This window comes from Chionomys nivalis, chromosome 1 (assembly GCF_950005125.1).
Source record: "Chionomys nivalis chromosome 1, mChiNiv1.1, whole genome shotgun sequence".
Taxonomy (NCBI): domain Eukaryota; kingdom Metazoa; phylum Chordata; class Mammalia; order Rodentia; family Cricetidae; genus Chionomys; species Chionomys nivalis.
The window spans coordinates 141018883-141041850 of record NC_080086.1 but is presented as its reverse complement, the minus strand read 5'-3'; the positions used below and the strand labels follow the sequence as shown (position 1 = coordinate 141041850).

General features: G+C 50.3%; 1 protein-coding gene across 6 annotated transcripts in view; it reads left to right on the top strand.

Annotated features, from left to right (window-relative positions):
• The window catches only part of Adcyap1r1 (ADCYAP receptor type I), a 111123-nt gene that overhangs the window by 67000 nt on the left and 21155 nt on the right, over positions 1-22968 (top strand). For all 6 annotated transcript variants that reach the window (XM_057762788.1, XM_057762781.1, XM_057762774.1 and 3 more), the window contains 9 exons: positions 730-835; positions 13211-13318; positions 15758-15778; positions 16641-16682; positions 19433-19542; positions 20029-20126; positions 20549-20681; positions 22005-22158; positions 22504-22564. In XM_057762788.1, coding sequence (XP_057618771.1) covers positions 730-835; positions 13211-13318; positions 15758-15778; positions 16641-16682; positions 19433-19542; positions 20029-20126; positions 20549-20681; positions 22005-22158; positions 22504-22564 — 833 coding nt within the window. The remainder of the gene's footprint in view (positions 1-729; positions 836-13210; positions 13319-15757; positions 15779-16640; positions 16683-19432; positions 19543-20028; positions 20127-20548; positions 20682-22004; positions 22159-22503; positions 22565-22968) is intronic.

Genomic DNA, 22968 nt, shown 5'->3' with positions numbered 1-22968 from the left:
CAAGGCTGTCCTTAGAGCCCCAGGTCCCTAGCATTCTGATCTGTATCTCCCTATGCGACAGGACTGACATGTTCCTCTCTCTGTGGGCAGCTGGGGTTGTATCTGTCTTGGGACATGGCCCTTAGAAGCTCAGATCTTTGCCACAGGAATAATTTCTGGTGTGGGGATTGATGGACATGAACTTGGCCATCTATCGTGATAATAGGGTATGGCTGTAAAGTTCCTGCTGTGGGAAATGAGAGGGGCTTTGCACCATACTCCCTATGAGCCTGTCTTTCCTCCTCTGAAAGAGAGTGCTGAGAGCCCTGAATCCTGCCATTACCCCTTTGTCTGCTGAGGAAGACTTGTTCCTATAGCTCTCAGTTTACCAGATCCCACCTTCCCCTAAAGTGCAGCAGGAGCCAGAGTGTCAGATTCAAACCCTGCTACCTGACCATGTGTCTTGGAACAAGTTGAATAATATCTGCAACAGAAAAATGATGAAACCCAAACTCGTCCCTCTGCAATGTTTATCTAGCATGCATCCACACACACTAAGGCTCAGGAGCCTGTGGGTCCAGCTGGGGTCTGGGGAGAGCCCTCATGGCATCTATGACAAAGCAGATGTTGGTGCCGCTGCTGGTCTGAGGTCTGTCACCCTCCTCCTTATTAACACTTTATTTCTAAGTTAAAGCAGAGGGGCTGTCAATGGAGCTCCTCACTCTCTTTTCTGTTCCTCTTGTCTTACAGGCGATTGCTATGCACTCTGACTGCATCTTCAAGAAGGAGCAAGCCATGTGCCTGGAGAGGATTCAGAGGGCCAATGACCTGATGGGCCTAAATGAGTCTTCCCCAGGTGAGTGAGGAGGCACAGTCCTGGTGTCCTTGGCATGTGTAGGCTAGCTTTGTAGAAGGGGTGGGAGGGTGTGAAACTCTGGAGTCTTCAGAACACCCTCTGAGGCCATGGTATTCTACATTTGCCCTGCATAGTGACACTGGGTGGCTTTCCTTGTGACTGTCTTGGGATGGGTTCTTCTGGATGGCTTCAAGCGGCCACCGTTTTCTCTTGGGCCTGGTCTGGGTAGCAGCTGCCAACAAGCTGGTTCAGAGGCCACCTGGGACCAGTGGCAGCAGGAGCACAGCTGTGACGGCTGTGTAGTTGGGCTATAGAGCATCTGGCCAGCTGGAGGTAAGGGCGTGGGGTCACTTCCTATCTGATGGGTCCAGCAGAAGAAGCCAGGGTGGAAAGCAGAAGCCAAGACCAGGGCTTTGGTTATGTGGAGCTCCTATACTGTATACTGGATGTGGGCCGCATATTACTTTAGCCTGATCCCTCAAATGATCCCAAGGATTAAAAAAAAAAAAGTGCCTCCTAGCAGTTCATGTTCTGAGGGAGAGGCACAGATCCTGGTAAGACCCAGGGGTCTTCTTCCAGCTCCCCTTACAGGTGTAGGGGAGGTTGGGTGGGCATCCCAGAGATGTTATGCTTTTCTCCTGCTCCTCTCCTACAGAGCAGGTTGAATCTGCCTGAGGGTGGGGCTCCACGACATCCCGAGAGGTGCGCCTTTCTCTCTGGACTCATCTAGCTCTTCTGAGAACAATCTGCTTGAAGACTTTATTAAACTGCAGCCCAGTTAACAGAATTTCTGCTGGACCAGCTCTATGGCAGAGACATTCTTGCTAAGACTGATGGGGGAGGTCCTCCCAGCAGGGCATGGCTGCTTTGCTGCCAGACCAGAAGGTGGACTCTAGCCCACACCAAGTAGGGAAACTGAGGAAGGGGGACAGATAGGTAGGTACACAGTGGTAGGAAACCAAAAGCTCTTGTGAAGAATCTCTGATCTAGTGGCTTCTTTGCGTGGTTGGGAAAGTGGGTTCTGAAGATAATAGCTATCCAGTGCCTGTCTACCTTAGCATGGGGTTGACCCCATGTGGCCTGCATCCTGACCTGGAGCCATTGGTCCCAAATGGCCACTTTCAGGAGGGGAGGAAAGAGAGGTGAAGGCATACTGCGTGAAGCTGTGCACAGTGTAATTAAACTCCTCACTTGTACACCGAGCCAAAGGAGTTGTTAAGACAGGCTTGCCCATAGGGTGTTTTTCTCTGATACAAGTAGGGGCTAGTGGTGGTGGGAGGGGCTTCCCTGGAGAGGAAAGGTGAGGGCCAGGAGGAGTAGGAAGGGCTTGAGTAGCTTGGAATACCCACCCACCAGGGAATCTTTGAGGAGAGTATTGCCAAGCCACAGTCCAGATTAAACCAGAATCTTGGCTTGACATAATTACATGACATTCAATAGCTCCCAGGAGGTTCTGGTGAGAAGCTAGCGGTATGAAAACCAGTCTGAGGGATAGGTGGGCATCAGACAGTGCATGAGCCAGGAGCAATGGGAGAACACTATGGATACAGGCTTCCTAGATGAAGAAAGAGGTGCAAGGAAATCCTGCACCTTGCTAAGGACACGGGTCATTGCTAGTGGGGCCTGAACTGGGGCTGTCTACGTCCTCAGTCACTGGAGCATGTTGCCTCAGGACGGCACACTCTGAGGCGCGGCAGGCCTTCCATATCACCTCTGAAGACATGTCACACCTCCATTTTCTTGGGTATCATGGAGGGGGGATAAATGCCTAGCAGCTGTCATCTGCAGGAAGCAGGGAGGCTTGAGGACCTCAACGTCTCTGCGTCTGCAAGTCTCCCTAAAGGCTTCCCACCTTCTGCTAGGTCAGAGTTCTTCTGGCACGGTAGACACCATTTGGAACTGTCCGGAAAGACTTTCTGAGAGAGAGGGGAGTGGAGTCGCACATGCATTTGGACTTTTTTGAACTGCCAGCCCCCACATAATAACACAGAGACTTCTTATTAATTATAAAGCTTGGCCTTTTTTAGGCTTTTTCCCCAACTAGCTCTTATAATGTGAATTATCCCATTTCTCTTAATCTACGTTCTGCCACATGATTCTCTACCTCTCCTCCATGCTGTTTGTCTGACACCCTCAGTGTCTCACTGGCATCTCTCGAGCACCTAGATTCATCTCCAGTTCCTCTCTCCCCGAAAGTCCTGCCTAGCCTCTCTCCCTTAGCTATAGGTCATTCACATCTATGGGGCATTCAGCTCTTTAAACCAATCAGAAGGCCCCTTTCCCATAGTGTGATCAAATATCCTGTCACAGGAGGGAGAGTTGAGAACCAGCCCTGGCTTCAGAGAGCTGAGGGGAGGATGGAGGGCGGGAGAGCAAATCTAGGTAGCAGTGGCTTACCTCAGGTGAGAACTGTGTGTGTGTGGGGGGCCCTTAGAGAGTGTGTGTTAGCGGACACACTTAGGTCCTCAGCGCGCACGTCTGCTCACAGCTTGTCAACCGAAGTCAGCAGTGCGCTTCTTTCCATCTGAAGATGAAGTTATTCCCTCAGAGAATCCCTTTCTCGCTTCCTTGTCTGTCATCTAAAACCCCACGCCTGGGTGGTAAGAGTTGGTGTGTACTTTTGGATAGGTCCAGAGATCCCAGCTCCCCCAATCCACTACTACAGGGCAGTTGAAGAGTGAAAAGGCTCCCCAGTTCTAGCTCTCCTCTTGGTTGGAAACACGAGGACTTGTGGGACGAAGAAGACGACCTTGGGTTTGTCTTCAAGAGGGCCTGCCTTGCTCGGAGCAGAACGGCACAACGGCAAAGGGTGTCTGTATAAGTGCTTCATTGGTGGACAGTCCACGGAGGAAGGGCGAGGGCAGAGGGAGGAAGGCCCCTTGGGAAGGCTGTGATGAGTGCGGCATCCATCAAATCTGCAGTCTAAAGGGCCTGTGGTCTGATCTGCTGCAAACAAGCATCTGAATAGGCAGTTTCTGTGCACCACGCCGGGGTTCAGGGTCTGCACAGCTTATCCCTGTTGTCAGCCTCTGAGGGACGGTCTTCATGTCCTCTTGAACCTCAGATGAGCCTATGCCTGCCTCTAGAGGTGTCTTCACCCGAGCTGTCGGGTTAAACAACCTTGTGACCCTGGAGCGGGAACCGTCTCAATGTACTTTGCAGTGTCATTGAAGTCCCTAGGAACACTCTAAGGTACCAACGGACAGTCCCTTCCCACTCACAGCCAAAGTCAGCAACATCAGGGCAAAGGTTCCAAGGAGGTGTATTCTCAGAGCGAGCCTCTGGATGGTCGGAAAGTGTGTCCAAAGTTTGTGTCCAAGGTTGGTAACTCTAGAGAACCACCTCCATCACTGTGCCCACGTGATGTCAGGTATTAGAAAAAGGGCCATAGAACTGTTAAATCAGGCTAAGATCTCATTATATCTGGGAGAGGCATGGGTTAAGAGCTGTGTTGTGTTGTTAGCCTTGGTTGGGGAGAGTAGGGATTGGTCAGCTGCAGTCCTCTCCTGGCTCTCCAGCTGTATTGTCCCTGAGCACTGATCTGTGTAGACACTGCCAGAGAGCAGTGGTAACTCTGGGACACGTTTGAAAGTGAAGGAAAAAGCCTGCCAGTTTGCTTCAGCTGAGCTCAGGGCAGCTTTTACACACACACACACACACACACACACACACACACACACACACACACACACACACTTGTTTCTCAGTGTCAGGACCATCTGAGAATGGTGAACCTTTTAAATCACCACCCAGTGCAGGAATACAGGCTTTGGTGGTCTGGTCAGCCCCTGCACATGGCCACACCGTGCAGTTCAGAGACTGTAAACAGGCGATGTGTGAGAATGCACAACATGGCAGAACGCTTTACAGTAAAATCGAGAAGTTAAGTACACTGTGAAATAACATTGAAAGTACAGTGTAGTAGATTCCATGGGCCAAGGATTTAGTCAGCTATTCTACACCACACATGATGGTGTGTGCTGTGCTGTTTCCCATGGCTGGCAGTGAGGCGGGTGTTCCCACCAGCATCACCACTGCACACAAGTGACTTTAACAGGGTGATGCTGTCACTGGTGGCGGGGATTTCTCAGCTCTAGTATAAAGTTAGGAGACAGCCATGGCATTTCTAGTAAACAGGGTCTGTTGGAATGAAAACCTGGTGTGTTGGAGGCGAGGCCCTTGTGTGGCCCTGTGTGGTGGGGATTACTGTCGTGGGAAGGCCCCTATATTCCCCCATCTTCCTGATGTTCAGGGTCAGAAATACCACCCCATCATTCCGAGCAAGTGTTGAAGGGGTTTCTTGGGACGAGGATCTGGGAGGAGGTATGTTTCAGTGTTTTGTTTCTCTTTTCAAATCCCTGATCCTACACGGGACTTGAGCCAACTCTGAGTCTGGCTCTGCCGTATGACACATGAAGCGGCTAGAGCCAGAGGTGCTGTCACTGGCAAGTCACACGGAGAGTCTCAGCCAGCTCTGGGTGGGTGCCCAGAACTCCTAACTGGGGAGTTCCCTTTCTGCTGCGCTGTGCCCTTGGAGGAGGAGGAGGACAAGGAGAGGGGCCTGCCGTGCACGGGACCTGGGGCTGGTCTATACACCACAGGCCGTGTAGCGCCTTTTGATCCCTCTACCTGGGTCAGGGTTGGTTTGTCTAGGTTGTGGCCAGCACCACCTCCTCTTTCATAGGGCTTTGAGCCGTGAACCTGGGAACCATCCTATGTCTAAGAAGAGCTGATGTCTGGCTAGTCTTTAGGGAGCGCCAGATGCTGCAAGTGATGGGCACGGCCTGCAGCCCTGGGGCAGGTCAGGAGAGAGACCTTCAGGTTGCCTAGGTAGAGTTCAGGTGCCTAGATTAGCCCCACCCAATCCCCACCCACCCCTGACCCTGCTGGCTGTCCAGCTGCTCTAACACTGACCAGGCCCAAGCACGAAGTGGGTGTCTGTAGAAACCCTTGCTCTGAGGAACTTTCTCAGAGAAATGTTCTCCAGAAGCTGGTCCATTTGGAACTCAAGCATGTATCAGACTCTCCTGGGGGGTTGCTAAGCACAGGTTGTTGGGTGGTCCCGGGGTATCTTGTACAGGATGTCTTGGGCTGACTGGGGCCCAAACATCTGCATTCTGGGAGGTTGTCAGGTGTGTTGCTGGCTCGGGCTCACATTTGGAGATATGCTGCCCTCAGCTCCACCCCTTTCCCTTTAGAACTCACATCACAGGAAGGAGGGTGGCATTCATTTGATGAGACAAGAAACCTTGGCTGTCAAGTGATTTTTTTTTCCAGGAAATTGTTTTTCACGCTCAAATGGAGGACTTTCTTTAAGAATACCTGCACATCCCTGAGTGGATCTTGAAAAGAAAGGAGGACCGTGGCTTTGTCTGTCGCTCTGGTGTCCCTGGGCTCATGAGTTTTGAACTCTATGTGGAACTGGACAGAATCATCACCATGACAACCTCTGATTAGCTCCTCATTCTGTTCCCTTCAAAGACTAATGGCTCATGCACTCTCTCTCCGCTCCTCGCCTAAGTGAATTCTGTCTCCCCTGCTGTCACAGAGTCGCTGCTGCTTGGCATGGAGTGTCATGTCGAAAGGAAGGTGCACACAACCCTCAAAGTGTGTAGCACCTCCTGGCCCATGGCGCCCTCATTCCTCAGTCGGGCTTATGTGGATTGAGCCGGGAGGACTGAAGGCGGGGCTGGTGCCCTGGGGAGTAGAGAGAGGTCACCAGGAGGGACTGGGCCGGGGACCCTCAAGTGAAGCAAGCTCTAAGGGGATCAAGGCCCACTCTAAAGGTGGGGACTTGAGCATCTTCTCTCAGAAACCCACGTTCCCGGCTGATGTCTCATTGCCCTGCCCTCTTTTGCTCTGCAGCCTCCTTTGCCAGCTCCACTTCTAAACCTCGGCACTCTTGAGTGTTCTGTGGACTCACTTTCTCACTGGATAATCATCTAGTTACCCTGGCCACCTTACCCATTCTCGTCTGGTTTAATTTTGGCCCTTACTACTCTCTCAAATTCAGCATATGTGAGGTCAAACATGATTTTCAACTTGTCTAATTCTCTCACCATTTGGTGTCTAACTAGTCCTTACATTGTGACAGGTCTGTCTGTCCATCCATCACCCTTCCACCTACTACCTACCCACCCATTGCCCCCATCCATATACATATTTATACATTCAAGCATCCATCTCTCCATCTTCATACCCATTCATTTCATCATCCATCCATAGAGATGCTCAAGTCAGAAACCAGGGTGATACCAGTGATACTTTCTTACCTCTCTTGTAGGCGAGTCATTATCTCATAGGCTATGTTGCAGTTATGAGCAGCCTTAAAATCCAAAAACTAGAACAATGACTGTTTTTTTTTTTCTTATATAAGTCATCGGTCAGTATGGTTAGCTATAGTGGGAAGATAGAATTTAGTTTTGCTTGGTCATTATGAGACCCAGGCTCTTTCCCTGTTGCAACATTGAGACCTGTTGTATTTGTAACAGACTTTCTTTCAGGCCACCAACCAGCTCCCAAATCATGACATGGAGACTTATTATTAGTGATGAATGCTTGACCTTATCTTATACTTGTCCCATTGGCTCTTAGAACTTAAATTAACCCATTTCTTCTCATCTTATTTTGCCTCAGGGATTTTTACCTTTCTTTCATTCTGTATGTCCTACTCCGTGTCTGGATGGCTGGTGACTGCTTGGCTGGTTGACCCCGGTCTCCCCCTCTCTCTTGTTTTCTTTTCTCTCTCCCTCAACCTATATTTCTCTCCCTCTTTATTCTCTCTGCCTACCAGCTCCACCTATCCTTCTACTGCCTAACTGTTGGCGATTCAGCTGTTTATTAGACCAATCAGTTGTCTTAGGCAGGCAAAGCACTACATCTTTACATCATTTAACAAATGCAGCATAAACAATTGTAACACATCTTTGACCAGTTAAACACTCCACAACAGTATGTGGTCTCAAGGGTGCTGCTGGGAAGGAACAGAGAGAAGAGTAGTGGAGGCCCAGTGTAGCTTTGGAGACTATTTTACCTCTTTTACTTCCTTCCTAAGGGCTTAGAGGTCAGTAGTAGTCACATGACATTGGAGAGTGCTAGCCATCTATGCCATATTCCAGTCCTGTCTTCACTATGACCTATTGTTCCAGTTTCTAATCTGTCCTACATAGTCCTACCCATCTTTACTGCCATTACTCTGAATTGTTGGCAGAAACTGCTCATTTGTTTCCTGGTTGTCTAGACACAAATAATTACACAGAAACTATATTAATTACAACACTGATTGGCCAATAGCTTAGGCTTCTTATTAACTAACTCTTACATCTTAAATTAACCCATGATTCTTGTCTGTGTTAGCCACGTGGCTTGGTACCTTTTATCAGTGAGGCATTCTCATCTTGCTTCCTCTGTTTCTGGGTGACAATTGCAGACTGAGCCTTTTCTCTTCCCAGAATTCTATTCTGGTTGTCCCACTTATACTTCTACTGGCCAATCAGAATTTTATTAAACCAATACAAGAGTCAACTCTTTACAGGGTACAAGACCATTGTCACTCAGTACTGAATCAATTCCTTTGTGGTCCCTGGGCTACCACCAGATCTTGGCATGACTTTATGTCCCATTCTTGCTAATATGTCATCTCTCTGAATCACAAAACTGGATCACCTGGATAGTATCTTAAACGTCCTCTATGGCAGGCACAGAAAGATTCTCTGCTATCTTTTAGGGACACATTCTTCCCTCTCAGTCCCTGACACCTGCAAATGTTTGACCTTACCTGACAAAGGGTATCTGTCTGCCCATGATCTGGTGATAGGGAGAGAGCCTTGGGTTGGTTGGATGAATGCAGAGTGATCATGAAAGTCTTTAAATGTGAGAGAAAATGGGAGAGTTGAGGAAGCTTGGATTCCAAGCTCTTAATTTTGAAGCTGGGAGTAAGGAACAGAAGCCAAAGGACACTGGTGACCACTTGAATCTGGGGTTATTGAAAGGTTCATTCCCTCAAGCCTCTAGCAGTCTTGCTAGGCGAGCTAGGGGAGACTCATTTCAGGCCTCCTTCCTCCAGGACAGTATGATAGTAACTTGTGTTGCCCAAAGATGCTTAATTTCCTTATTAACTTCAAGCCCCAATAGGAAACTAGCATCTCACTCAGCACAATATTCCAGACCATTGTGAGCTTCGCGAGGCCCAGACTGGCTGCTTTTGCTTCATCTGTACTGCTGAACTCATTATGTCTTTTCTGAATCTCTTTTGAATTAATGAGCAAATGAGAAGGAAAAGTAGGAAAGGGAGAGAAAAGGAGAGGAGCATGCAGGAGCACAGGCATTGTGAAGACTTCAGTTAGCAGAGTGCAGGAGCACAGGCATTGTGAAGGCTTCAGTTAGCACAAAATTAACTGTTCTGAGCTGTGGAAACTGCATGTGTTCACTCTGTGTGTGGTGGGGATGTAAGTTTCTGTCCTCAGTCAGAAAACCTAAAGGCCTCTTGTGAGCCCACCTCCTGTCCTGCCTAAAGGTGGTGAGTCTTTATAGGTGGAGGGTCCTTGTAGGTCCTGGGGTCCTGGAGGTCTTTTTCTGGGCTTTCTTGATAGCCTGGCCTGCTGAGAAGACAAAACTGGGGACAAAATGAAGGACTGGGAGAAATTCCAGGTTTGTGACAGGTACATCATTGGAAACCCTGGGCAAGGAACTTGACAGATAGACCACAAAGTAGTCCCAGTGATTCTTGCAATCCCCAAGGATTAGTCTTATGATCTCTCTGTTCCAGATTCCAGATCTGGCCATTTATATTTGGGGGGTACCAACAGACACCTGACCCTTGCTCTGACACTAGTCTTTGAATCACAGTGGAGAAGACCATATCATAAATCTGGGCTCTTCTAGGCAGATTCAGGATGGATGCCCTGCCCTTCCTACAGCTTTGTCTTCTTGTGAGCTTCATGTCCACCCGACACAGTGGAGTCACTGGGAAAGCTTTCATTAAGAGCATGAATTACTTATCCTGCCTCCGCTGCTGGACCCCAGCTCAGGATCCTGGCTGCTGCCACCTCCTTGCCCCCCAGCTCTTACATCTGTGCCTTCTATGTGGTCCCCGTACCTCAGCATTATCAGCTAGAAGAGCAGCTGGTTGTGCCAGGGCCTAATGCTCCAATTATGGGAACATCTGCTGGCCAGGGCTTCTGGGGTATGGGCCAGACATGGTCATGCTCCATGGGTATTTCACAGCACGAACCATGGCAGCCAAAGATGTGCTGTTGGGTCTCTTTCAAGGACATGATGTCAGAGCCAACTGTGTGCTGGCTAGACATCCTGGGTGGACAGGAATCGTTGATAATGACCTCTTGGGACATAGGTGACTTTCCTCATCTGGTCCTCTGAGTCTCTGTACACTTGGACCCAGCATATAGAGCTTTAGCAATTTCGCTCACTCCTAGAGGGTGTCATTCCATGGGCAGGATGTCACAGGCCAGAGTACTAGTGTGGATGCCAAAGCAGCAAGGTCTAACTTCTCAGAGACCTAGAAGCTGAGAATACTGTGGGCTGCCAGAAGTTGTGAACCATGCTGTCATGAAGCCTGCCCAGGCCACCCCTTTGCCTGCTCAGGTTTCCTCTGAGCCTGTCAGCAGCTGTCCATTGAGCTTCTATCTCCTCAGTAGGGCTTCCTCTTGAAGGAGTGATTTGAGGAACATCTAATTGAAATAATGAAACTAAAGTCAGTGACAACCAATGTGCATGGACCCAGCATGGTGCTGATCATAGAACTTTCCGAGTAGGAACTGGCTAGTCCCCCTAGCAGTCCTGGGAGGTGGGGCGTGGGCAGTCACTCACTTGCCTTATGGGACACTGAAGTTCTCCCATCTGTAGACCCTCTGTAGGTCAGGTTCCTTTCCCGAAGCTCTCAGCTGCTGTCTGACCTGCTTCTGAACCCGTCTCCAGACCCCTCCACCGTTGTCACCTACTCTCTGCTATGTCACTATTCGTGCTGCCATTGTTGACCCTTGTGTGTGGTAGATCCTGGGCTCCCTCCTCCTCACTCCTCTCTTCCTCTTCCTCTTCTTCTTCTTTTTCTTCCTCTTCCTCTTCCTCCTCCTCCTCTCCCTCCCCCCTCCCCCTCCCCACCCTCCCCCCGTCCTCCTCCTCCTCCTCCTCCTCCTCCTCCTCCTCCTCCTCCTCCTCCTCCTCCTCCTCCTCCTCCTCCTCCTCCTCCTCCTCCTCCTCTTCTTCTTCTTCTTCTTCTTCTTCTTCTTCTTCTTCTTCTTCTTCTTCTTCTTCTTCTTCTCATCCTTTTCTTGGGAGAAATGGCTCCTGGTCTGGCTCAGCCCTTAAAGGCTAGGCTCACAACCAAAAGGACATGTCTCACTACTCATGTGCTTAAGGAGAAGTTAGCCTGGCAGGCTAGGTAGGGACAGGGCTAGGTAGGCAGGGCAGGGACAACAGGTGTCATGCTTATGAATTGGGGTAGGAATAACATAGATTTTACTTGTTGTTGTGGGGGGTCACTGAGCTGCACAATTTGAAAAGATTTTGGTCCTAGCTAAGGGCGATCTAGGAGGAGCCTGTGAGTCCAGTGGAGGCTGATAGTTTCCAGTGATGTCTGGAGGGAACCAAGGAGTGCTAGATGATGTTCAAGACGGAGATGGAGTGAGTGACTCCCTCTCCATTTCAGCTGTGTTGAAAAAGATACGATGTTATAGGAGGGTCTAGGTGGCATCCAGAAATCCTGTGTTTGACTTGCCTTTGGCCCCTCTAAGTGGGAACATGCAGCTGGTAACTAACCTTGGGGGTCAGCCCAGAAAGCGGCTGGAGGCCAAAGACTAGAAATGTCTGCACATCATTCTGTTAAGTCCCTGAGCGGGATGAGCTCATCCAAGGTGAGTGGGCAGGTGGCCCAAGACAGAATGACTTCCAGAATCTGCAGCCAGTCAGGTGGACAGAGTACAACCCGGCTGGAGTTGAAATTGTTCCTCAGATTTGGCAGCGAAGTGGTTGTTGTTGACCTTGAGTGCTGCTGCAGTGTTCAGAGGAGGGCGAGAGAGAGAGAGAGAGAGAGAGAGAGAGAGAGAGAGAGAGAGAGAGAGAGGAGATGATGGCCACAAGGGGAGAGCATCCACAGAAGGACAGGGATCCCAGGAGCCACCAAAACCTCCCAAATCAGAGCTAGGCGAGACTGATTTACTCTTCCTCACTGCTTGCTCCAGGAAGACTTGGGGGTTCTGAAGTCTCGCTATGTACTGGTCTCTTCCCTTCTGCCACCCAATCCCCACAACAAGGCTCTGACCTTAGCCTCCTCAAGGTCTCTGCCTCCATCACCTCCTCCTGTTCCAAGTCTTTCTGTGGTCACTTCCGAGCTTCCGTCTGGATACTTTCCATCCTCTCGGCTGGGGGAGCTGTGACCTCACTTCAGAGGCCAGCTTTGTGGGTGGTAGATCATTGCTCCAAGCCTATGCCGGGAAGGAGGTGGGCTGTGGGGTGCAGCCTCAGGCCAGCTGGTCTGGCCTCAACCCCACTTCCCATGGAGAAGCGAGACTCACTGTGGATGTGAATATGAGGCCAGATGCTGCAGTGATGGGGAGGCTAGGGGAACACAGGAGTCTGGCAGGCTTCAGGTGAACTGTGGCACGAAGAGGGCTTTCCACAGAGCCTCCTGCTCTGGAACTCCCACAGCGGCTTTCTAAACTACTCCTGGAGCGCTTTTCCAGGTGCACGAGCCAGCTTTCCCCACCCAGGAAGACGCCCCTTCTACTCTCATAAACTGTTTGCCTCCTACAAAGGCCAACTTCTGAACAGTTTATTCAAAATGTGTGTCTGTGTGTTACTTGTTTATGGTTTGTGGCTGCAATTTACTATTATTATCACCCAATTGCAATACCTAATAGAAATAACTTAAGGAAAGATTTATTTTAGCTCACAGTTTCTAGAGTTTTGTTTGTGGTTGTTGGAGGCCCAGTAGAGGAGCTCAGCCTATGTTATGGTGCCTAAGAAGCAAAGAAATGGAGAATGCTAGCACCCCACTAGTTTCCTCCTTCCTTCGCTTTATTTTTCCCAGGATACCAGCTTACCCACAGGTAATATCATCCACATTCAGGATGGATCTTTGCTCTTTAGTAAATCCTCTCTGGAGATGTCCTCCCCATCACCAGAGGAGTGCCTCACCATCTCCTAGGTGATTCTAAATCAAGTCAAGTTGATATTTTACCATTACGGAGGGGCATATGTGTGTTCACATCTATAGTATGTGTTGCATGTTGTGCCTATGTGTACTTGCATATGTGGGAAGTGTATAGTGTGTTTGTGTCTGGTTGTGGTATATGTACACTTGTGTACATGTGGTGTGTATATGGCTAGGCACACACTCACGGTAGCTCTCTCCTCCAGGTTGTCCTGGCATGTGGGACAATATCACATGCTGGAAGCCTGCTCAAATAGGTGAGATGGTCCTTGTAAGCTGCCCTGATGTCTTCCGGATCTTCAACCCAGACCAAGGTAAGTAGAGCCCAGAATCTCTCCCAGCGGTGTTGGTGTAGTCTGCAACCCACATAACCATACCCCTATCTGGAGCTCAGCTTCAAGAACTCAGTGGCCTGACAAGCAGATAGATGGCAGACAACATAGGATGGTGTCCTTCATGCTGGTATAGGGCATGGAAACATTTCTCCAACACAGTACCTAGTGCCAGGTATGCTTTGCCAGGTGAGTGTCTTGGTAGGTGAGATCAGTCTGGGCTATGACTGCTCTACTGCTTACCCCATTAGGGGCCTTAAGCAAGGGAGACCATCCCTCAAGTTTTTAGTCTAGTAGACAGTAATGTGACAGACACAGTGGCTGTGTCCCAGGTGGTTTGTAAGGATAAAACGAGGTCGCTTATGGAGATTCTATGTAGCACAGCGCCTAATGCATTTTGCATATTCAGTAGTAAAGTTAGCTGACATCATCACAGTCACCATGACGATGGCATAGTCCCGGAGATGTCTCAGATGCCTGGAGAAATATATGTGTGGGGCTGTATGATCAAACATCCACAGGCAGAATGGGAGTATAAAGATGACTGACAAGACACCTGTGCCCACATTCTTTAACCACTCGATGTGGGCAGGTACCCAACCCTCCAGACCGCCAGCCAGTTTGCCAGCTCACACCAGTTCACACATGTGGTAAGCAAAGTGTCCTTGCTGCCCTTGGGTGGCTGTGAGGATTCGGGAAAGAGGAGTTGGAGTCCCGCTCCTCTACCCCAGCTGTCCAGGAAAAGGCCTTGGACAACAAGGAAGGTAGTCTATGATGTGCGGACACTGACTTGAGGGGTATGTGGGTGATGGCCTGTCTTAGTTAGGGTTTCTATTGCTACAATGCAACACCATGACCAATAAGCAAGTTGGGGAGGAAAGGGCTTATCTGGCTTACATGTCCACATTGCTGTTTCATCAACAAAGGAAATCAGGGCAGAAACTCAAGCAGGACAGGGACCTGGAGGCAGGAGCTGATGCAGAGGCCGTGAAGAGGTATTGCTTCCTGGCTTGCTTCCTATGACTTGTTCAGCCTGCTTTCTTGCAGAATCCAGGACCATCAGCCAAGGGATGGCACCCCCCACAATGGCACCCCATCAGTGATAATTAAGAAATATCATACAGTGGATCATATAGAGGCATTTTTGCTATTGAGGACCCCTCCTTTCAGACGACTCCAGTTTGCATGTCAAGTTGACATAAGACAAGCCAGCACAACCAAAGCTGGGTGGAGGCTTGTGTGGGGCTCACATGTCCTGTCTGCTCACGGTCTTTGGTGCCACCAAAATGATGTGTAGAGTTTCTGTGGTCAAATTGGGATCCCATGGAATGGGCACTGTGATATTGGATGCAGAAATGTGAATCAAGGAACAAGGGACTACTCTGCCCAAAGACAGAACCCCAGTGTGCTTGACTTCATGGAGGGGATGCCAGGACCTGTCTGGGAAGCCACAGCCAATAACTTACCTCCACCCTGGGTTGCAGGAGGAGGAGAAAGAATGGTATTCCCTGGGGTCCCTAGCCTCCATCTTTGACTTCGTATCCAGAGCCCAAAGAAGGTGGGGTTTATCTAGATAGCCTTCTTTTCCCCGCATCTTTTCCACCTCTTGTTGGCCCGGAAGAAGCTGGTTTCTGAATGTTACCATCCTGAGGGTTTAGAGACTGGCTGTGCCCCAGAGCAGGCCAGAGGGTAAATTCAGGGACAGGGCCTGGCTCCTAAGGTTTATTGCCATGGAAGCCACCTTCATCACTTCCTCTATGTGCCCATTGTTTTATTTCCGTTTGTTAAAGCTTTTGGAACTGGCTCCCTAGGTAAATTCCAGCCACAGAAGCCTTTTTTTTTCCCCTCCCACTGTAGTAGCAGCCACAGAGGTGACAGGAATGAGGGTAAAATGATTTCCCTCAGCTGCACCCGCCTCAGGCCTCAGGGAGCTCAGAATGTTATTTACACTTGGCTCTTAATGGCTCATTAAAGCAGGCCCTTTAGCACCTCTGCTCACAAGCCTGGTAGTGAGACCTGCCCTCCCCACAGAAGGGAGGGCACTGTACTCTCTCTTGGCTTTCTCTTTCCTAGGAAGCTCAGTGACAATGATGTTGGATAGACCTTCCTGAGGTGCTGGCTTTGTAGGGACCTGGCCAATGCCTCCTCTTCCTCTTTGTGTACCCATCTGGAGGTTGAGTTAGAGGCCTCCCTGAGCTTGCTAGGTCCTAGCATAGGATCCTCAGACCTTCAGGACCTTAGCAGAACTCTCCCAGAGTGTTGGGGGTGGGGTGGGGAGGGAGAGAATGGCCTGTGAGAACAGGCCTTCAGCCTTGCTCACTTCTGCATTCATATTCACATGTTCTCTCTCTCTCTCTCTCTCTCTCTCTCTCTCTCTCTCTCTCTCTCTCTCTCTCTCTCTCTCTCTCTCTCTCTCTCCAGTCTGGATGACAGAAACCATAGGTAAGAGGACCTTTGGGAGGGCGCAGGAGATCCAATGCCCCTGGCTGTCTGCTGGAATGATGGTCAGGAAGGGTAGCATGCATGGCCAGATTCTTTCCTCCTCCCCACAATTTAGCCATCCCGGGGGCAAGGAGAGATGGGGTACACAGTGGTTGGCCTCAAGGCCCTTTCAAGCAGAGTCAGGAGTTTGAGTCACCAGTGGAGGGGTTGGAAACCAAGTCCGTCTGTGTGCATAGTGCATACGTGTTCCTACATGTGGGCGGGCCCTGATCGTGAGTTCATGCAGAGACTGTCATTCCAGGGGCCAGGAGGTGGAATGGACCTGTGGATCAAGAGAACAGAAATTAAAGGCAGATTATGCCGAGGGACAGGGAAGCAGTCAGGGGAGACCTCCTGAAGGAGGTGGCATACCAGCTTAGAAATGGATTTTGAAGAGTTGAGAGGAAGTGGTGTTAATTTCTAGGCTGTCTTTGGACAAATATGGGAATCAAGGTTAGGGAGTTGGGAGAAAACTGCACATGAACTTTCTGGCTTTGGGGGTCCATTTGGTGCAAAACAGACTTGGAACAATGGTGACGGTCGAACTTTGAAAAAGAAACCCCAAACCCCAGGCTTATCCACTAGAGGCTTTCTGGTGGGGACCGAGCCATGGACCACTCTGAGTATCATAGCCACGCAGCTGCCGCCCTTGTGAGATTGATGCTGCAAGCGGCCATGTGCCAGAGGGGGTGTATGTGCAGCTGCCGAGTGGATCCAGCCTCTCGATCCCAACCCCACTCCCTGCGGACTGGGCAGCCTTGGCCTTGGATAATTGGGACAGGTTGATAAAAGCAGTATTCTGACACGTGCTTGTGTTTTGCAGGGGATTTTGGTTTTGCTGATAGCAATTCCTTGGAAATCACAGGTGAGAGGGGAGCTGGAGCCACCACCTTGGGATGGCGGGGTGGAGGGCACTGCCGTGAGAGCTCCGAGACCTGCTCTGTAGCTGGACTTTATTCTGTGTGGTTTTGAGGATGTGGCTTCTCTGAGAAAGCTGTGTGCTGCCTCCTTGGAAGATGGCACTCAGGCCCCCAGAGAGAGGATGGTACATCCATCATGCATGCAATCACATGCTGTGGGGGAGCTAGGGGTGTTTCAAAACCCCTTCATGTATTGTGAGTGCAGAGCTCCGGATTACAGGGTCTTTCTTTGGTGGCTTTGAACCTCCCTCCCGCAGAGGTTCTCAGACTTCAGGTTTGCACTCCAGTTGCCTGGAGGGGCCCATGCACCACTGTGAGCATCACAGCCATAAGCTGCAACCCTGGTGAGACTGGAGCTGCAAGAGGCCATGTGCCAGGAGGATGCATGGTGACTGAGTGAGATGGAGCCTCCCATCCCATCCCCGCTCTCTGCAGACTGGGGACAGTGCGGATTCTGGGGTTTCTCCTGATGTAGGTCCCTGAAGCGGGGGCCAAATGAATGGTCAATCTCCAAGTGAGCTCCAAGTGAGAGGGTGGGGCCCTATCAGGGAGAATGCTGTGCTCCTGTGACATTGCTGGAGCAAAACAGCTCAGACAAAGAGATGCTGTCACTGCAAGGTTGTGACAATCTGGAGAGCGCCCCATCTTCTGGAGATTTCTATCAGAACAATATTCATAGAACCATTTGGGGAAGAAAAATGTTTATGTTTTTCTGAGCCTACACCGTGTTATTAAAATAAAAGAGGGAAATAAAAGACAGGAAATGGCTTTTCCCTCTAGGAAGCTTTTTTTTTTTTAATTGATTTTCAAATTCCTCTGTACCTTTTGTCCCTTTCTTCTTCCTACCTCTGTGAGAAAAGCAAGGCAGAGTTAACCAAAGCCCAGAGAGGGCAGTGGCTTGGCCATCTGGGTCAGAGGGAGATGGGGGAGGCATTTCGATTTTCTGAACTGTTCTGGAGCCTTTGCAGGGAGGTTGCCAGCAGCAACCTGAGACATGTATTTCTGACTAGGAAACAGTCTGGTGACACTGTTAACACTGAAGTCCTGGGCCTGCTGGACCCCCTTCTTGGCTTGTGTCACAGGTGTCAGAGAAGCTGTGGGGACCCTCCCCTGCAGAGCAGATTGTTCTCCTGGGCCGGTCCCTGTTCTGCCATTCCCACCAGCCCAGTTTCTCCAAGTGCTAGCGAGGGTGTGTCCAACGCTCTTGACTGAAGGCAGTTGGCCCTACACCTTCCAAGTCTACCAGAAAGAATAGGATGTTGGTTAGAAAAGTGAGGGGTCTTCCCCCTCCCTTCTACCCTGCACTGATGCACCCCCTCCTCATTGAGCTCCCCAGAGGCCACCTTACTCACAGAGGACAGGATATTTTCTAGAAGTATGTGCTCCAAACTCCCTACCCACAGTGGTCTCTTATCGTACACAAGTCGTTGGTCTTTGAAACCCATAAACTGACTATATCAGAGACTGTAGGATGAGGACCCAGAGTCTGTACTCTACTGAGCCCACAAACTGACCAGGGGTACATAGCTGAAGTTAAAAAACAACAACAACAACAACAACAACAACTCTGTTCTGTTCTCTGGAGATTTAAAACTACCCTAAGCCCTGTTCCTTTTGCTGTTTTCTAAGAGATGGGTAACTCTTGGGTTGCCAGTTTAGGGACAAGAATCTGGAGCTAGCTAGAAGAAAAGGCCTCCTTGCCCTGTGCTTCCCTGGACCTTAGTGGTTCTCACTGACTCAATGACATGATGTCATTCCAGGCTGAAGCAACCCACTCACATAAAAAATAGCCTCCACTCTGCTTTGTAGGTAGCAAATGCCCTTTTCAGTAACCGTGACTGTTCTGTCCCTCCGGGGTCCCACACAATGGCCTTAAAGTCAATCCAAAGGGAATGAATGCACATTGATGACTACAAAACCCTGAAAGGCAAAAGGAAAGCAAGGAAACACCAACAAAGGCCCTCCAAGATTTGAAAGGTTGAAAGGAAGAGAGAGTAGGCCTGGGCTTGCTAAAATGCAATGAAGTCAGGTGCCCCATCCATGTGAGATGTTCCAGCTGCTGGGAGGCTCAGAGTTCTGCACTCAAGTGTGCTGAATCCTCACCCCACCATCACTCAAGGAGGTCTCAGACATGCTGGATGCCATGTTAGGGTCCTGAGGCTGGGGCTGGGGTGGGGTCTGGAAGCAGCATTTGTGGCGAGTTTCTAGGTGGTTCTGTCTGCACATTGACCTTCTGAGTGTAACATGGAGGGGGGCCAGGCCTGTTTATTTGTTGGGGATTTTGTCCTGCCCATACCCCCAGCTGTTTAGTCCCAAAGAAAAATCACACAAAGATCTCTGTAAGTTATAAAGCTGATTGACCCATTAGCTCTAGCCTCTCCTCGGAGAAGTGCTGATCCAGGGCCCCAGGGGCAGACTCCGAATCCTCTTCCGGTGAGTGTTTGGGAATATTGCAGGAGAGATATAGGCATGCTGGACCCTTGGCTAAGGGGTCAGGTTGCTCATTTGTTCTACCCCACCCCTGCCGTCATTAGTGAGGGATGAATGCCAGGTCTTCAGCAGTCACTCCATCTTGTGCCTTCTAACTCGAGCCTCCAGGTGAACACGCGGATTTTCAGGAATTCCCACTATGAAATCATTCTCAGAGTCCCTTAAAGTCATTCGCATACCTTGCTTGGCTTTCTGTTCTCTGCAGACATGGGGGTCGTGGGCCGGAACTGCACAGAGGATGGCTGGTCAGAACCCTTTCCCCATTACTTCGATGCTTGTGGGTTTGATGACTATGAGCCTGAGTCTGGGGATCAGGTAAGTCAGAGGGTGGGTTAGTTCTGAGGAGCTGGGGCTCTGGGCAGCACTCATGAGCACCCGCTGTATACTGAGCCTGAAGCATGGAGGTTAGGATGTTCATTCACCCTGCTGGGGAGGGGGGCGTTGTCCCACCACAAGTCCCCTCAACCCTGGCTGCTCTTTCAGGACACTGCCTTGCATATAGCCCAGAAATTGAGGGCTTAATGCTGGGGCTAGCAGGGAGTTTCTTCCGCTCTTCTTCAGGTGGCTAAGGCTGCTTTCTGTTCTGATTGATCAGGGCCCTTGCCTTCAATACAGTCTGAACATGTTTAGAGTACTGACCCTTTGCTGAGAGGAGCTGGCATCCAGCAGGAGTGGAGTGATGGCAGAGAAGGGGAGGATGTTGGGCCTATAGATGGGCAGGCCCTGGTCTGGGATGCTGGGTCTTAGCAGGGCAGTGGCTGGTCCCAAGTGGAGCCCTGTGTGTCCTGTGCCCTGCTTTAGGATTATTACTACCTGTCGGTGAAGGCCCTCTACACAGTCGGCTACAGCACGTCCCTTGTCACCCTCACCACTGCCATGGTCATCTTGTGCCGCTTCCGGTGAGAGCCCAATGCTTTTGCAGCCAGAATGGGTCCATCCTGCTCCAAGTGCTTACCTCTCTCCATCCCTGGAATGTCCCCTGGAAGGCGTGTCCTGTCCTTAGCATAGCAGATGGGTGGCCTGGGAGGGCAGCTCAAGCATCTAGGATCACATGGTCGGCTAAGTCCCTTCCAGAAATCTCCTTTGCTTGCCTTAATCTCCGTGGTAGAGAGGCTGGAGAAAGGAGAAGTCTGGCCAGCAGAAGACCAGATGACCATGGTGGGGAAGGCAGAGGATTATCAAGGTGGGAGGAGAGAGTGTTCTGGAAGAGAGACCTCATTAAGACAAGCCCTGAGTAGGCCCAGAGCAGATCCTACCTCCTACTCCCCCCAGGGTGTGAAATGCCATGCAGCTCATGGTCTTCCCACCCTGGTCTGCGTAGGAAACTACACTGCACCCGCAACTTCATCCACATGAACCTGTTCGTGTCCTTCATGTTGAGAGCCATCTCTGTCTTTATCAAAGACTGGATTTTGTATGCCGAGCAGGACAGCAGTCACTGCTTCATCTCCACTGTAAGTGTGCCAAGTAGCCCAGCCACCCCGGGACTCTGCCCTGTTAGCACCCTAGCTACCCTGGGATTCTGCCCTGTTAGCACCCTAGCTACCCTGGGATTCTGCCCTGTTAGCATCCTAGCTACCCCGGGACTCTGCCCTGTTAGCACCCAAGCTACCCTGGGACTCTGCCCTGTTAGCATCCTACAGGGAAGGTGTTCCTGCCAGTGAAAACCTTATCCCAGGTCATGTGAAAGTTCAGGAGCTATGGAGTGGTTACAGTACTCAGGATATGGCTTCAGTCCCAGCCAAAACACAGTCAAGCCTGTTGTGAGATATTTATACACTGTGTGAAGGTGTATTGCTGTGATTGGTGTAATAAAAAGCTGAACAGCCAATAGGTAAGCAGGAGGTATAAGCGAGATTTCTGGGGAGAGAAAGGAAGAGGACAGGGAATTGAGGCACAGAGGAGAAGCCAAGGAAACATGGAGGGAGTTGGACATACAGAATGAAAGAAGGGTAAAAAGCAACATGGTAAAACATAGGTTATTAAAGGCAGGCTCATTTAAGTTTTAAGAGCTAGTGGGACAAGCCTTAGCTAAAGCAGAGCTTTCATAATTAATAATAAGTCTCTTGGTCATTTTTTGTGAGCTAGCAGTCCAAAGAAAAATCCAGCTACACAGGCCCTCAGCCTGGACCTTGGGCCAGGAAGGCCGTGTGAGGATGAGGCTCAGATAGGGCTTATCCAGTCATTTGCTCTGTAACCAGCCACGTGGAATCTTGTGCCAGTGTGAGGGGTCTTTGCAGACACCTTCCCAAGCACAGATGTGTGAAGGAGGTATATGCAGAGAACCGGCTTATGATAGAGCAGGATAAGAACAAGCTAAACATGGGGCCTTCACTGGAAGGGTATGTTTTAAGGATCTGTTTGAGAAGAGATTTCCCATGGCCAAGGTGTGTCTCTACCTGTGATGTGTCCAGCTCCTCATTTTGTAAGCAGCATCTTGTGAAGACTGCTGGTTGTTTCTCTTCCTATTTCCCTGGCTTGCAGTGATGGGTAAAGGGTGAGAGGGTGGGAAGGAGGAGCTTGGAGCTTTAGCTTGTATTACCTGTCCTTGTACATAGCATTTTCCGTGCTGGGAAGGTTCTCCTGAGTCCTAGGATGCTGTGTATTCGCCTCCTCCATCTAGGAATGCCTACAACCTTAGGTCCCTGGGATGCCCGAGGCTGAGTATGCCAGTACGGATAGACCTCAGGATTTCCCCATGTTGTGTGGAGCTGGATTTCAGGATTTACCTGGGGGCGGGGCAGAGAGCTCAACTGTTCCTCCGGCTGTCACTGTAGGTGGAATGCAAAGCTGTCATGGTTTTCTTCCACTACTGCGTGGTGTCCAACTACTTCTGGCTGTTCATTGAAGGCCTGTACCTCTTCACACTGCTGGTGGAGACCTTCTTCCCCGAGAGGAGATACTTCTACTGGTACACCATTATAGGCTGGGGTAGGTTCCTGGCTGGGTCAGTCTGGATGGGCTCAGGCCTCCTAGTCAGTTGTACCTTTGGTTCCAGGTTTACAAAACATCAGGTAACAGAGCCCTCACCTCACAAGAAGGATGTGGACTTCTTGTTTATTCTTAGAACCATTTTCTATTTTACTTCCTTCTATTGGGGACCCCATTTTCTGAGGGAGAGCTATACCCAGGAATCATCTCGGGAGACCAAAGGGCCTGAAGCTGGGGGAGATGGAAGGAAAGCTGGAGATGAGGTACAATAGGGTCCCCCCAGAAATCCCTGTCCCAGGCTAAAAGTACCCCAGGCAAGTTAGACTTCCTTTTGTTGTTCTCCAGGGACCCCTACTGTGTGTGTGACTGTGTGGGCTGTGCTGAGGCTTTACTTCGATGATGCAGGGTGAGTACCTCTGGAGGAAGTCAGGCTGTGGTACTGAGGACATTTCAGGCATGGGCTTCAGTGCCTGCCTGGTTTCACATGACCTCCCCAGTGTTGTTCTGAATAAACCCCAGCCCTGGGCAGCACCTGACTCCTCACCCTGTTTGATCAGACCTGTCTCAGCCCCAGACCAAAGCCTGGTCCCAGGTTCCTCTCAGCCTTTACCCCTTGTGGTCAGCCTTGTCTTAAGTGGCAACCCAGTAAGAGAATGGTTACATTTCTGAGCCCATCTGGTTGGGGTTACTCTGAACATCTGGTATCCTTTGGAGAGAAGGAAGAAGAGGGTGGAAGGTGAGGTCACTCTCAACCCCAAGGTCATCCTAAGAACCCCGGATCTGAATGGGAGGCATGTAGGCATGTCCCTT